Source organism: Danio aesculapii, chromosome 2, assembly GCF_903798145.1.
Source record: "Danio aesculapii chromosome 2, fDanAes4.1, whole genome shotgun sequence".
Lineage (NCBI taxonomy): Eukaryota > Metazoa > Chordata > Actinopteri > Cypriniformes > Danionidae > Danio > Danio aesculapii.
The window spans coordinates 48,231,384-48,246,012 of NC_079436.1; the positions used below are offsets into that span (position 1 = coordinate 48,231,384).

At 36.9% G+C, this 14,629-nt stretch overlaps 1 protein-coding gene across 1 annotated transcript in view; it reads left to right on the forward strand.

Moving 5' to 3' along the window:
• The first annotated feature begins 447 nt into the window (after nucleotides 1-447).
• Nucleotides 448-14,629, forward strand: part of pitrm1 (pitrilysin metallopeptidase 1) — a 40,739-nt gene continuing 26,557 nt past the window's right edge. Inside the window, exons 1-8 of the mRNA XM_056481330.1 lie at nucleotides 448-653; nucleotides 2,507-2,603; nucleotides 5,296-5,402; nucleotides 6,999-7,150; nucleotides 10,083-10,197; nucleotides 10,273-10,369; nucleotides 12,253-12,413; nucleotides 12,504-12,630. Coding sequence (XP_056337305.1) covers nucleotides 607-653; nucleotides 2,507-2,603; nucleotides 5,296-5,402; nucleotides 6,999-7,150; nucleotides 10,083-10,197; nucleotides 10,273-10,369; nucleotides 12,253-12,413; nucleotides 12,504-12,630 — 903 coding nt within the window. The 5' untranslated portion in view covers nucleotides 448-606. The remainder of the gene's footprint in view (nucleotides 654-2,506; nucleotides 2,604-5,295; nucleotides 5,403-6,998; nucleotides 7,151-10,082; nucleotides 10,198-10,272; nucleotides 10,370-12,252; nucleotides 12,414-12,503; nucleotides 12,631-14,629) is intronic.

A 14,629-nucleotide genomic window follows, 5' to 3' on the forward strand; every position in this document is an offset into this window, starting at 1 on the left:
TACCAGTATTTTATTAGTGTTTTTTGTAAGGAAAACTCCCTCCAGAGTCCAGCAATCACCTTATCATTTTAAAACATATTACAATATTTCACCCTAATAGATAAACACTCCCTGCATGTCCAAAACTAGTTTATTTTAGCATTCACTCCCTTTCCGAGTAAAGTTACTTGACCTTTGTGTTTACTAAAGCGCTGTTTGCCTGTTTCTCCTGACATCTGCTGGCCAGTTTATAAAGCGTTCGGTAAAATAGTAAAATAAGTCTGCTTTTCTTTTATTCTGAAGAAAACTGCAGTTTATAGGCTCGTATTTATACATAATTCAATGTTTTTCATTTATTAGTCAAACTTTTATTATGTACAAGCAGTGACTTTGCAGAAATCAATCAAACGCGCTCTTCTTCTGTTGCAACCAATGAGACGCGGCGTTGTTTATACGGTGGTTGTCACATCTACTGCGCATGTGCATTGAACATCATGGAGCATGGAAGGACAGAACTTCAGTTATAAAGAAATATGACCGCTAGCACTGAAATATGATGCGTTTTAACATTTAAATCGGCACGGAAATCACTGTAAACATTAGAGGCAGTAGATTTGACCATCTAAAATGTTTCGTCAAAGTAAGACAATCATCACGAAGCTCACAAATTTGAGGTAAGTATCATGAGAGACTTCTCTGTTCACTTAAACTTGTGTGAGGGCTTATTAAGTCTGTCATTAATGTGTCAGTGGTCATTACATTATCGTTCAAGTCATTGTTGTTAACCGTCATCATGTTTTTAAGTGTTTTTTATCATCATGTTTTTAAGTGTAGCTTAGTATTGTTTTGAAGCATGTGATGTAATCCCATGGAAAAGCTCAGTCATAAACATCAGGGGTAACGTTAGTTTGGCATTCATTAGACATTCGGTTTCAAACAAATTAAATTATTTTCTCCTGTTATAATTTCAGCCAAAACTACGTCAGACAGACATAAACGTTCTCTTAATGTTGGACAGGGATTACTTTCTTGATTCAAAAAAGAATAACCATATGAATGAAATAAGCAATTCAAGCATATGAAATAACACACAGGGTTTCTGCAGAGTCTTAAATGTCAAAATGCAATTTTAGGCCTTAAAAAGAAATATTGAAATATTGTGTTGTTGGTCTTAAATCTTTTTTTAACAGGTTTTAATTTTCCCTTGTTCATGTGTTGCTACCAAATCTGGTCAAAACCCCATACAGTCACCAACAATCATCTCAATAAAACTTTAAACTTTTTATTTAAAAAGGCCATTTTAACTCTTTATCATAATGGTTTTATTATTTTCCTTACAGTAACATTTGTTTAAACGTTCTCCATGTATTTACTGCTGAGGACACTGACCTGCACAGGCTGTTGTGCATAGATTTAGTTTATTATAGTTTATTTAGTTTATATTTTTAAAATATTTGTTCATTTTTATTTTTTTTAAAGAAAGTTTATGTTTTAAAAAAGTGTATGGATACAAGTAGAGCTTGCTTGTTTTTACACAATATTTAAACCATTTAGCTAAGAAATAAAATCTAAAATATAAATATTTTTATTGTTAATGTATTATTAAATGTATTCAATTATAATAATTTTTTTGAGGCAAATAAAATTCTTTTCCTTCTAGGCCATTTGAAAAATTCTCTTTAGCCCATTATGGGTTTAAACTTCATTCATAATGGTTTAAAAATGTCTTAAAAAGTCTTAAATTTAACTCTGTGAAACCTGCAGAAACCATGTATACAACAAAACCAGTACCAAAATATTCAGAAAAACACCCTGGTTATTGCACAAGTTTTTAAAATTAGCGCTTAATTTTATAATATTTTTAAAATAACTTCTGAGGCAAAAAATGGTAATAATTGTAACACCATTTGAGATAAATCAATTCTAAAATTGTCGTCAAAATTGTCAAAAATCAATTCTTTTTACAGTTATGCCTTTGTTGTTTTTATATGCAGTACTGAATGCACATTTTCAGTATATTCTAAACACTGTAAACGCTTAAATGGAATAAACTCTGACACTATTTGAGATAAAGAAACCAAATCAGCTGTAAAATTGTCTAAATATTATTCTCTGTGATGCGCAAGCTTTGTTTTTTGCAGTTACTCATTTGTTGTTTTTATATACAGTACTGAATCCATATTAAATGCAGTGGGGTACCATTTGTTTTATTCACACATTTGCACTTTCTTAATAATATAAGTTCATAAAAGCATTCTGTGCAAATTTAAATAGTGAAATCATATTAGCAGCCAATGAATATTAAAGTACAAAATTGTTTATAGTCAATTAAACAGTGCTAAAGTTGTTTTGAAGTTACACTTGCATAAGATTTCTGATTGCATATTTAAAGTAGCATGGTAAACAAGATAGGGAGTATGTCACAAGTTGTCACTGTTCAAAAGTGAATTGATGTGCGAATATAAAACCAACTTTGCCTCAAGCAGTCATGTTTAACACTGTAGTTTATAATGATGAGTGTTTGTAGTTTTCAGGGCTCATGGAGGTCGAGAGGGAGCTCTGCTGTAGAGAAAGCCCTCAAATACACTGTGGGACAGAAAATTCATGGGTTCACTGTTAAAGAGGTAATGAAATGGCTAAACAAATCGGGAAATACTTGTATTGTGTTCATCACAAAGAGAAGCAGGAATTTAAAAACCTTCACAGTCTGATAGTTACTATAATACCAAGACAAAATATACATTAAAGGCATAGTTCACCAAAACTGGATCATCATTTACTCACCCTTTACTTGTCACAAATCTGTTTTGTGCCGTTTATTAAAGAAACTCTAAAAAAAACTTAACAATAAAGAAGTTATTCTGATAAATGTTGAAAATCTGTAACCATTGACTCCTATAGTAAATGTTTTTTTTTCTTTGTTTGGTAGTTTTTTTTTACCATGAAAGTCAATTGTTACTGGTTTTCAACATCTTATTTTGTATATAACAGAAAAAAATAACCTTAAAGGTAGAGGTGTGAACCTACACTGGTCTCACGGTTCGGTTCGGTTCGGTTACGATTATCATGCCATCGATTTGGTTCAATTCGATATTTCGGTGGATCACGGTGCATTGACGATGCTTTTCATACACAGTGTTGTATTTTGGGGGGTGGCTATAACAAGCTGTCTGTATAAACATGGACACACAGCACCACCCTGTCTCTCATTCATACACAAACACAGAGAGCACCAAACAAGCGCACACATGTCACGCACGCTCGGGAGCGATATTGTGAGACCGCCCACTCCTGTTAAAATTACACCAGAGTTAACGACCGCTCCCACGATTTTATTCGGAAATTTATTCCCGCGCCACATGAAATCTGGTCGGGTCCCGCGACAATGCACTGGTACAGCTGAGAGGAAAAGAGAGGGGAGGAAAAGTCATACCAGCAGCCGAGAGGAAAAGAGAGGGGAGGAAAAGTCACACCAGCAGCCGAGAGGAAAAGAGAGGGGAGGAAAAGTCACACCAGCAGCCGAGAGGAAAAGAGAGGGGAGGAAAAGTCACACCAGTAGACGAGAGGAAAAGAGAAGAGAGGAAAAGTCACACCAGCAGATGAGAGGAAAAGTCACACCAGCAGATGAGAGGAAAAGAGAAGAGAGGAAAAGTCACACCAGCAGATGAGAGGAATAGAGAAGAGAGGAAAAGTCACACCAGCAGATGAGAGGAAAAGAGAAGAGAGGAAAAGTCACACCAGCAGATGAGAGGAAAAGAGAAGAGAGGAAAAGTCACACCAGCAGATGAGAGGAAAAGAGAAGAGAGGAAAAGTCACACCAGCAGATGAGAGGAAAAGAGAAGAGAGGAAAAGTCACACCAGCAGCCGAGAGGAAAAGAGGGGAGGAAAAGTCACACCAGCAGATGAGAGGAAAAGAGAGGGGAGGAAAAGTCACACCAGCAGACGAGAGGAAAAGAGAGGGGAGGAAAAGTCACACCAGCAGACGAGAGGAAAAGAGAGGGGAGGAAAAGTCACACCAGCAGATGAGAGGAAAAGGGAGGGGAGGAAAAGTCACACCAGCAGATGAGAGGAAAAGAGAGGGGAGGAAAAGTCACACCAGCAGATGAGAGGAAAAGAGAGGGGAGGAAAAGTCACACCAGCAGCCGAGAGGAAAAGAGAGGGGAGGAAAAGTCACACCAGCAGATGAGAGGAAAAGGTGAAATGGGCCACAGTGAGAGAGAAATGGAGTACTTTCATTCCCTCAATCGCACAGAAATAGGGGCTTCTGCTGTAAGTGCCAGTGAAAGACTTTCCAGAAAACACACACACAGTGAAATTTTTAAGTAGTTTGCGCCTGTAGTGTTGTTAATACCCGCGCTCGCCTCCCTCGCGACAGAGCACATATGAGATACATGACGTCAGTACATAATAACCGGTTATGATTATTACTGAACCTACACTGAATTGTCCACGTCTGCATCTCGGTGCACCGAAGAAACAATTTATTTTGACACCCCTACTTAAAGGTTTGGGACCACTTGAGTGTAAGTAAATAGTGAGTAAATAAAAAAAATGACTGAACTATCCCTTTAAAAGTGTAATTACTGTAATGCAAAGCCTGATTTGTGTCATTAACCCTGATATATTAAATAATAAACGAATTTAAAAAATAAAACATTTGCTGAACCCCATGGTATAAACCGTTTGATGAACATTTGAACCACTTAAAAAAAATAAAAATATATTTTTAATGTTTCATATCATATGTGATACTTCAGCCTTTTATGCCTCATGTAGTGTGCGTAAATATGAAGCTCTGAAGAGGAAAGAAAACAAAGCAGTTTTACACAGAGGCTCAAACTGAACAAAAATATGGTGATGTTTGGAAAAGTAAGATGAATTTGTGATGGCTTGTAATACTGTTTACTAATATTTTGAGAGGTAAAATAGTTCATTAAAATGCTTCTACAATAACAGTTGTCTTTCTGTATCGTTTAAAAACGCAGTGCAATAATATTTAAGCGATGTATGTATAAAAGTTTCTCAAAAGTTTGATGCATCATATTTTCAGCAATATTTTTATTTTACTTCAAGTATAAATGATTCTTATGTTTACTTAAGTAAAATCAGTTAGTAATCCACAGTAATATAATGCTATTTTTAGAATTATGCTTGTGGACTTCTGAATTTCATGCATTAAATAAGATACGGTAGGTCTAATAGGGTCCATTGTCGTTATTATACTATCTATCAGACTGAGAGGTGATGCTCCTCATTCAGACCTGTACTGCACTTCTGGACATTTTGGACTCTGCTAACATTGAATTTGACTTTTAGGTAACAGCAGTGCCGGATTTGTTCCTAACAGCTGTTAAACTCTCCCATGATGCCACAGGAGCTCAATATCTGCATGCAGCCCGAGATGATTCCAACAACCTTTTTAGGTACTGTATGTGTATATATGTTGTGTGTGTATTTATATTTATATATATATATATATATATATATATATATATATATATATAAATATAAATATAAATATAAATATAAATGCTGGGCAAACCCAGTCTGGAGGTTATGAATATCAGAAGAAAATACTTTATAGGAATATTTTCCAAAAAAGCAGAGACAGCCTGGAGCAAACCCATCTCTAGTCTCTCCCCAGGACGATCCGATGTCACTCAAATTTGCTATACCCTTTATCCTTGCTTCCTCCCACCTTTGTGTTTTTACAGCTGGTTCCTGGTTCAAGAGGCCTCTCCCAGCTATTTAAGGCCACCTCTTCTTGTTGGCCCTTATAATGTACAGATCTAATGTTTTACTACAGATAGTTAAAATTTGGCAATCATGATTAGTGTTTATGATTTCAAACATCTACATGATACAAATTATTATACATGCATTTAAATATCTGTGTGTTATATTAAATATATGTAAATATCTTTGTTTTGTATATTTTTTATGTGTATGTATTACGTATACACAAATATATTTGATGCACACATATGTAAAAACAAACTTTTATTTTAGATATAATTTAATCATGATTCATCTTTGCCCTGTGTGTGTGTGTGTGTGTGTGTGTGTGTGTGTGTGTGTGTGTGTGTGTGCGTGCGTGCGTGCGTGCGTGCGTGCGTGCGTGCGTGCGTGCGTGCGTGCGTGCGTGCGTGCGTGCGTGCGTGCGTGCGTGCGTGCGTGCGTGCGTGCGTGCGTGCGTGCGTGCGTGCGTGCGTGCGTGCGTGCGTGCGTGCGTGCGTGTGTGTACTGTATGCATGCATGTGTATATATTTGTATGTTTCTGTGTGTGTTTGTGTGATAGGGACTGCTAAAGATACTTTAAAGTTTCCCTGTAGTCAAAAATAAAAATGACATGCTTAGATGTTTTTTTTTTTCTGTGAAAATAATTTCATCATGTAAAATGACTAATGTTATTGCATCCTTGCCTTATTTGGTTTGCGTGGATTCATGCATATGCAAATTAATCACTGCATCTTGCACCAACACCTACACTACTGATGCTCAGTTATAAATTATTTATCTTATATCAAACTAAAAAAATGATATCTAATGTTTTTATTATCATTTTATTTCATCATCCTTTATTGAATTATGAAGTTGTCAATCAAACAAATATGATGCTCAGTTTAAATTTGAGCTGATCATCTTGATCATATCTACTTTTCTAAATGCGTTTAGTTCATGCCATGTAATTGGTTGATTTTTGCGTAAATATGCAGTTGAAGTTATCAAAGAGTCAAAGTCAGCTTAATTTTCAATTGTGCCACATGTACAGACATGCAGAGAATTGAAATTACGTTACTCTCAGACCCTGAGTCAATGCAAATAACAACAACTCTACAAGAGGAAGTTAAATATACAGTAAATAGAAAATTATTTTAGTAAAAATTAAATCTTCCTAATAAAGTGTCCAGTCAGTTTATACCCCATTGATTTGCACATTTCTTTGTGTGTTTGTGTGTTTATACTCCATTGATGTCCACATTCCTTCGCCTTTGTGTTTTGCATGTGTGTTTTTATAGCGTGCAGTTTCGTACCACGCCAATGGACAGCACTGGTGTTCCTCACATCCTGGAGCACACCGTTCTGTGCGGCTCTCAGCGTTTCCCCTGCAGAGACCCCTTCTTTAAGATGCTCAACCGCTCACTCTCCACCTTCATGAATGCATTCACAGGTATTCCCCAAAGTCAGTTTGTGTTTAAGGTGATAGTTCACCCAAAAATTAAAATTACTTCATCATTCATTCTTCCTCATGTGGTTTCAAACTTTTGCGAGTTTCTTTCTTGTATGTAAAGGGATAGTTCACCCAAAACCAAAAATTCTGTCATCATTTACTCAACTTTCGCTTGTCACAAACCTGTTGAGCACAAAAGAAGATATTTTAAAAAAAGGTCAGAAACCTTTCTAACATTTTTCAAAATATCTTTTTTTGTGTTCAACTCATAAAGCTCTAGAACCTCTTGAGAGAAAGGGGCCGATCACACCCGAACATGCTTTTTGCATCGAAAGGCACCTTTTTTGAATGGTTTACTAACGTCCACAATCGTTGTGCATACCACTCATGCACCCTGCGTGCCTCCTGTTTTAACCATCTGCTGCACCTTGTGTTTTTGCCATTGCGTGCTGTGTGCTGGCAGTTGAAAAACAGTTAACTCTGAGCGGAAAAAGCGCATTACGTCAGTCACGTCTTCATTCTCCAATCAAATGTAAGCAGAGGTGGGGTTTCCGTTGAGGGGCCTGCAGTGTTTGTGTTGTCAAGACAACTACGGAGACTTTTGAATTTGCAGGAGAGACCTGTGGTTGCTGTTTTGAGTTATCCGGTGCTGTATGAGTTTACAAATCTTGAAAATCACAATATTATTACATTTTAAAATTATGTTAGTATCAACAGCAACACTCGCATTTATTACTGAGCCGATTCAGTCGTTTCCTAGCGACCGTGCACCGTGCTTCTTTTTTTTCTTCAACAAAAAAGACAGTGTGCTGCACCTTGCATTTTTGAAATGGAAATGTGCATTCGGTGTGTTCGGCCCCTAAATGAGTACATTTTCAATTTTGGGTGAACTCCTTGAAACAAAAGAAGATATTTTGAAAAATGCTGGTTGCTCTGACCCACTGAATAAGACGTGCAGAATGAAAAAAGTTACAATGCAAGTCAATGGGTTCCAGCTTTTAAATAAAATATTTTCTTTTGTGTTCGACAGAGAAAGAAATCGGGTTCCTACGGGAGCTGGAAATGATTTAAAAATGCTTAAATTTTTCAAGGAATGAAAAGTGCTTAGATTTTGTATAAAGTGCTTGAAACTTCTTAATGTAATTGTGTTGCTTTCACAATAATAGGTTGTAATAAAGGTAATAATTTATAGAATATTACGAAATTATATTTGTATAATATTCATCATTCCTTCTTTTTCTTTTCAGCTTAGTCCCTTTATTTATCTGGGGTCACCACTGCGCAATGAACCGCCAACTTATCCAGCACATGTTTTACGCAGCGGATGCCCTTCCAGCTGCAACCCATCCCTGGGAAACATCCATACACTCTCATACACTACAGACTATTTAGCCTACCCAACTCACCTATACCACATGTCTTTGGACTGTGGGGGAAACCGGACCACCCGGAGGAAACCCACGCGAACTCGGGGAGAACATGCAAACTCCACACAGAAACGCCAACTGACCCAGTCGAGACTCGAACCAGCGACCTTCTTGACCTTCTTTCCCAGTATTGGGTTGTGGCTGGAAGGGCATCTGCTGCGTAAAACATATGCTGGAGAAGTTAGCAGTTAATTCCTCTGTGACAACCCCAGATTAATTAAGGGACTAAGCCGAAAAGAAAATAAATGAATATTTCTTGCTTTGCATAAAATGAAAAGTTTGGAGTTTGCGCATGTGCTTATAGCATGGTTTTTTTTTTTTTTCATGGCTGCTTTTTTTTTTGTTTGTTTATGTGTGCCCTATCATTAAGCAATGGGAGAAGACACTGCATAGAGATTACCACTTCATTAGTGATTAAAATTGAAATTAATATTTACATTTACATTTAGTCATTTAGCAGACGCTTTTATCCAAATCGACTTACAAATGAGGACAAGGACACAATTTACACAACTATAAGAGCAGCAGTGAATAAGTGCTATAGACAAGTTTCAGGTGTGCATTATACATTTAAGATCTGAACACTATGCTATACTGTAACAAATAGCATCTGATATGTGAAGTATTTATATGTATGTAAATATGGAATTTGCCACACTTCTAAAGTGTTTTCAAAGTTCTTGGATTTGACTTGGGAAAAGTCAGAAATCTGCGTAAGAAACTCAAATAGGTTTTGAAAAACCTTTTTGAACAACCTTTTACACCTCCATCATTTAATCAGTCATCTGCACATCAATAACTGTCTGGTTTAGCTCAGCTACTAAATACGACCTCCAAAGACTATGTCGAATAGTTCAGACTGCTGAGCGAATCACTGGTACAACCCTTCCTACTCCCCAAGAACTGTACTTATCCAGAGCGAGCAAAAGGGCTGCCAAAATCACTCTGGACCCCTCACACCCAGCACACTGCCTCTTTGAACTTTTTCCTTCTGGTCGACGCTACAGAGCACTGCGCACCAGAACAGCCCGACACAGAAACAGTTTCTTCCCTCAGACAATCCATTTCATGAACACTTGATGATAATAATTGCGGAACCAACATCACTACTGCTATACACTTTTATACACATGTACACTTATTTAACAACACACTTTACATGCCAATTTGCACATAACAGCTGCACATATAACGTTGTATATAGTAATAAACATGTACATACACTTGTCAATCTGTATATTTGCACTCACTACTTCTATTTTTTTTTAAATATATTTATTATCTGTTTTTTGTCCTGTCTCTGTAATTCTGTTGCACTGTAGAAGCTCTGTCATAAAAACAAATTCCTCGTATGTGTAAACATACCTGGCAATAAAGCTCTTTCTGATTCTGAACAAGTGAAGGAGTAAATGAGTGCAGAATTATAATTTTTGGGTGAACTATCTCTTAAAGTGAACACATACGTGTGTAGTTAATCTCTCTGATGATTTCAATCTCTCCTTCAGCAAGCGATTACACCATGTACCCGTTCTCCACCCAGAATGCTAAAGACTTCCAGAACCTCTTGTCAATCTATCTGGATGCCGTCTTCTTCCCCTGTCTCAGAGAGCTGGACTTCTGGTAAACGCTTTGAAACATACTCAGCTTTCCATGATTAATGGTGCATGAACTTGAGAAGATGTTTGTGTTTTTCAGGCAGGAGGGCTGGAGGCTGGAGCACGAGAACCCCACTGACCCCTCCAGTCCTCTGGTGTTCAAGGGTGTGGTGTTCAATGAGATGAAGGGAGTGTTTGTAAGAACTTCTATGTCCTCTTATGATTTTAAGAATATATCAGTAATATAAGCATAACTTTTAAAAATATTTTTAAATTGTTTTTTATTCTACAATAATGCATTACGTAAGTGACAATGAAGACGTTCTTTCTTACGTTGCACTGATATAATTTTGGCAATAGCCCAAAATACATAGTATGAATCAAAATGATTAATTTTTATTCTTTTTTAAAATGAGAAATATGCATTGATAAGCACTCTATCTCACCTAGATATTGGTCAGTGTTATCAATGTAATGTGTATATATATAAAAAAAAAATATATATATATATATATGAGACTGCAGCTCTGCACAAGACGTTTGGCCAGCGGAGAAATTAAAATGGTCGTGCCCAACTGAGCCTGGTTTTTCCCTCTCCGCTGTCGCCACTGGCTTGCATGGTTCGGGATCTGTAGAGCTGCGCATCGTTGGATTTGCTCTTCAGTATTTGGAATCTCAGTAGTGATTATTAAACCACACTGAACTGAGCTAAACTGAACTGAACTTAAACACTACAAACTGAACTACACTGTTCCTATTTACTATGACCTTTTATGTGAAGCTGCTTTGACACAATCTACATTGTATAAGCGCTATACAAATAAAGGTGAAGTTAATTGAATTGAATTGAATATATATATATATATATATATATATATATATATATATATATATATATATATATATATATATATATATATATGCCGTTGTGTCCTACAAGTGACGATACACAGCCACATCGCGCTGCTACGAGTGTGATATTGCATTTATACAACAGCATAATCATGTATATGAAAAAGAAAATCAAACATGGAGAGTCTCAATTCTTTTGTATTGCTTATTCACTAAGATCACTTTAGAGCTAGTGTTTGAATGATTCTCTAGCGTAATGTCTAATATATGATATATACTGAAATTCCTTCAATCTACAGAGATATCTTCCATTATTTCTCTGTTGCAATCAGGAGATCACAATATTACAATGGTATAAATACAGCACTACAACATACTAAAGAGAGAGAGATGAGCTTAGAAAGTCATTTACCTGTTTAATATTGATTTGATCAGCTGAAATTATGCTGAATTTCTCTTAGGGCTTATTATGTGGTCTTTGTCGCCATCTTCTGGATGGACATCGTCAACCCTCTTTGCTCAATGACAGGCTAATGGCTGCCGTTGCACTGTCTCTCTGAAATTACGAATATTTAAAATAGACACTATCCTTATGAATAAACTGCATGGTTGCAATTTAAACAAACTACATTCTGCTTAAAAAGCCTCAAAAGTAAATTGTTGCCCAACAGCAATAATATTTGTCAAACTGTAGAGTGTCCTCTGCTTGTTGCTGTATGTGGGCGGAGTAATACAAAAGGGTGAAGGGTTAAGATGCTGGACGAGTGCTGTCACTGGCAGAATATCGCACGGCTATCAGCCAGTCAGATTCAAGAACCAGACAGACCTGTTGTATAAATTATTTATATATATATATATATATATATATATATATATATATATATATATATATATATATATAATTTACTCCCAAATTAAATAGCAGTTTACACGTTTGCCATGATATTTCATTTTATTATTTAATAATAAGCTGCTTTTTGAGACTTTACTAAATTAAGATCTTTAAAAAATGTAGCTGTCATGAGAATAAAAACATACTGTACATTCTAAGCTTTGCGCCATACCATAAAATATATTAAAAGATATATTAGTGCATCCTCAATTACGCATAGCTCATAATGCTGCTGTCCGTTTTCGTCCCTGTTGCAGTCATATTTACATTGATCAGAGGTTGATGTTTTAAGACTAACGATCTGTTATTCTTCTCTTGCATATGTTGTGTGTGTAGTCAGATAATGAGCGTCTGTACGCCCAGCACCTGCAGAATAAACTCCTGCCGGATCACACTTACTCTGTGGTGTCTGGAGGAGAACCACTCGCCATCCCTGAGCTGACTTGGGAACAGCTCAAACACTTTCACGCCACACACTACCACCCCAGCAATGCACGGTACACACGCTAAACACATTAAACATGCAGACTGTCAATGAATGTTTGGACAAAGCAGACCGCACTGATGAATGCCTGTGTTTTTTGCAGTTTCTTCACATATGGGGATTTGCCATTAGAGCAGCACCTGCAGCACATTGAAGAAGAGGCTCTGTCCAAATTTGAGAGAACTGAGCCAAACACTGCCGTTCCTCCTCAGACGCTCTGGGACAATCCTGTACGTTACACAGCACACACACTAGACAGACCTGTGAGAAGTAGTGATGGGAGAAATGAAGCTTTTCTAAAACAATTAAAAATGTCATTCACTGTTTCGAAGTGCTTGAAATGCAACAGCCGAACACACTGTAATTGCACATCTTTCAAACGGAACTAGTTCAAATATTTTCACAAAACTAAATATTATTGAAGGTGGTCTCTACATAAGTAAATAATGCCTAAACTTGTGTTGTTGTTGTTTTTTACTGTTTGTTTTTATTATTAGGGAGGGCTTGGTAAATTAGGTTATTTAGAAGTAATTAATGGCATAGTTTACGCAGAAATTTACTCTTTCTTCTATTGAACACAAAAGAAGATATTTTAAAAAATGTTGCAAACTGTAATGACTTCCAATGTAGCACAAATGACTATGGAAGTTAGGGTTAGGCCGATAGACGATAGTATAGGTCTGAAAGAACTGAGACCTATGACCATTTTAAAGATGATATTTAGCTCATTTCGCATTAATGTAGACCTATTACATGTTTTAATTGCATTATTGAATAAAATAAATAGTATTATTATTTTTAATCATCATCATTAATAATAAATTTTTAACTACAATTAGTTTGTGAGCTTAAGCTGTTCACATCAACATCACTTGACCGACATTTTCGGACAAAAATGAATTATTTAGATTTTTCTCTCTCTCTCGAACTCAAACATGAAAGAACTCTAAAACCAGCTTAAATGTTCCCGAATAAAACGTGTTGCGGTCATTTAATCAACGATCGTTGGTCATTTGAGACTCCTTTATAACCGCACTCCCCCAAGATTCTCTCTTGCTTTCACAAAAAAAACTTATTTATCTTTTAAATTCGTTATTAAAAGTCTATTTAAGTTTTAAGATGGCCTATAGCCTATTTTTAGTGCATGCATTGACTGCACAGAATATACATACTTGTTTTATTTTTGGTTTTAAGGGCGTACTCACACTATGCTATCTGAACAGTGCCCAGGCCCGTTTCCCGGATTGTTTGAAAAGTGTGAGTGCTCTGAATCGGGCTCAGGCATTGTTCAGTTGGCCGGCCCTGGCCCGGTTGTAAGAGGTGTGTCAGAGCGGAGTGCAGAGTGTTTGCACCATCACCCCCAACCATCCCCCTCACCTCGGTCCTCAGCATTTTGGCACAGTCTGTGAAACCCCCGGGTCGCCAACTTTGGTGTAGGATCCAATCGCAGCGGCTGCCCGAAACATGCTTCATTGTACAGTTACTAACAGTTACCTCATTCTCAATAGTGTTATTCAGACACCTAACCCCCGAACCTAACTCTCCTGGATTTTCAGGGACAAATTTTGGCTGGTATGTGTGGGAGCCCAATGCAGGAGTGCATTAAAGCAATGCAGTTAAACACCAGCATATTGCTCCATTCTTTACCATGACACACATTCAGCATTAATCCACACAGCAGCAAAAGCTGAACTATTTTGAAACGTTGAAACACGGCACGTGTGTAGGAACAGCTAACGGTGGCCATAGCAGTGACAAACGGCAGAGGATTGCGAGCTCACAAATGCGTTTAAATCCGTAAAGAAATCGTTTTCACCGTGTCTTTAGACACGATATGAGAATATAAAGAGTTAACCAGATACAGTACACGTGGTTACAAGTAACAAAACACAACTAAATACATAATTTGCAAGCTGAGAAAACAAGGAGGCAACCATTTTAATTGCACTTACTTACACTTGTGAAATGGAGGAAGAAACTGATCCATGAACTGTGTAATGTAAAGTTCCAGTCAAGCTCTGCAAAGTCCCTTACGTCAATAGTCTTTTCTGATCCTTCCTTTAACAAATGGCCGACGAATCCCCTGTTGTAAGCATGTAGATTGCTGAATTACTCATTAGAAAAATGATGGGAACACAGCACAAGGCTGGGGCTATAATGCTTTTTGCACAAATAAATTTCAACCACTGACTCTTCACAGCCTCATCTTTAGGTAGGGAAACTAACACT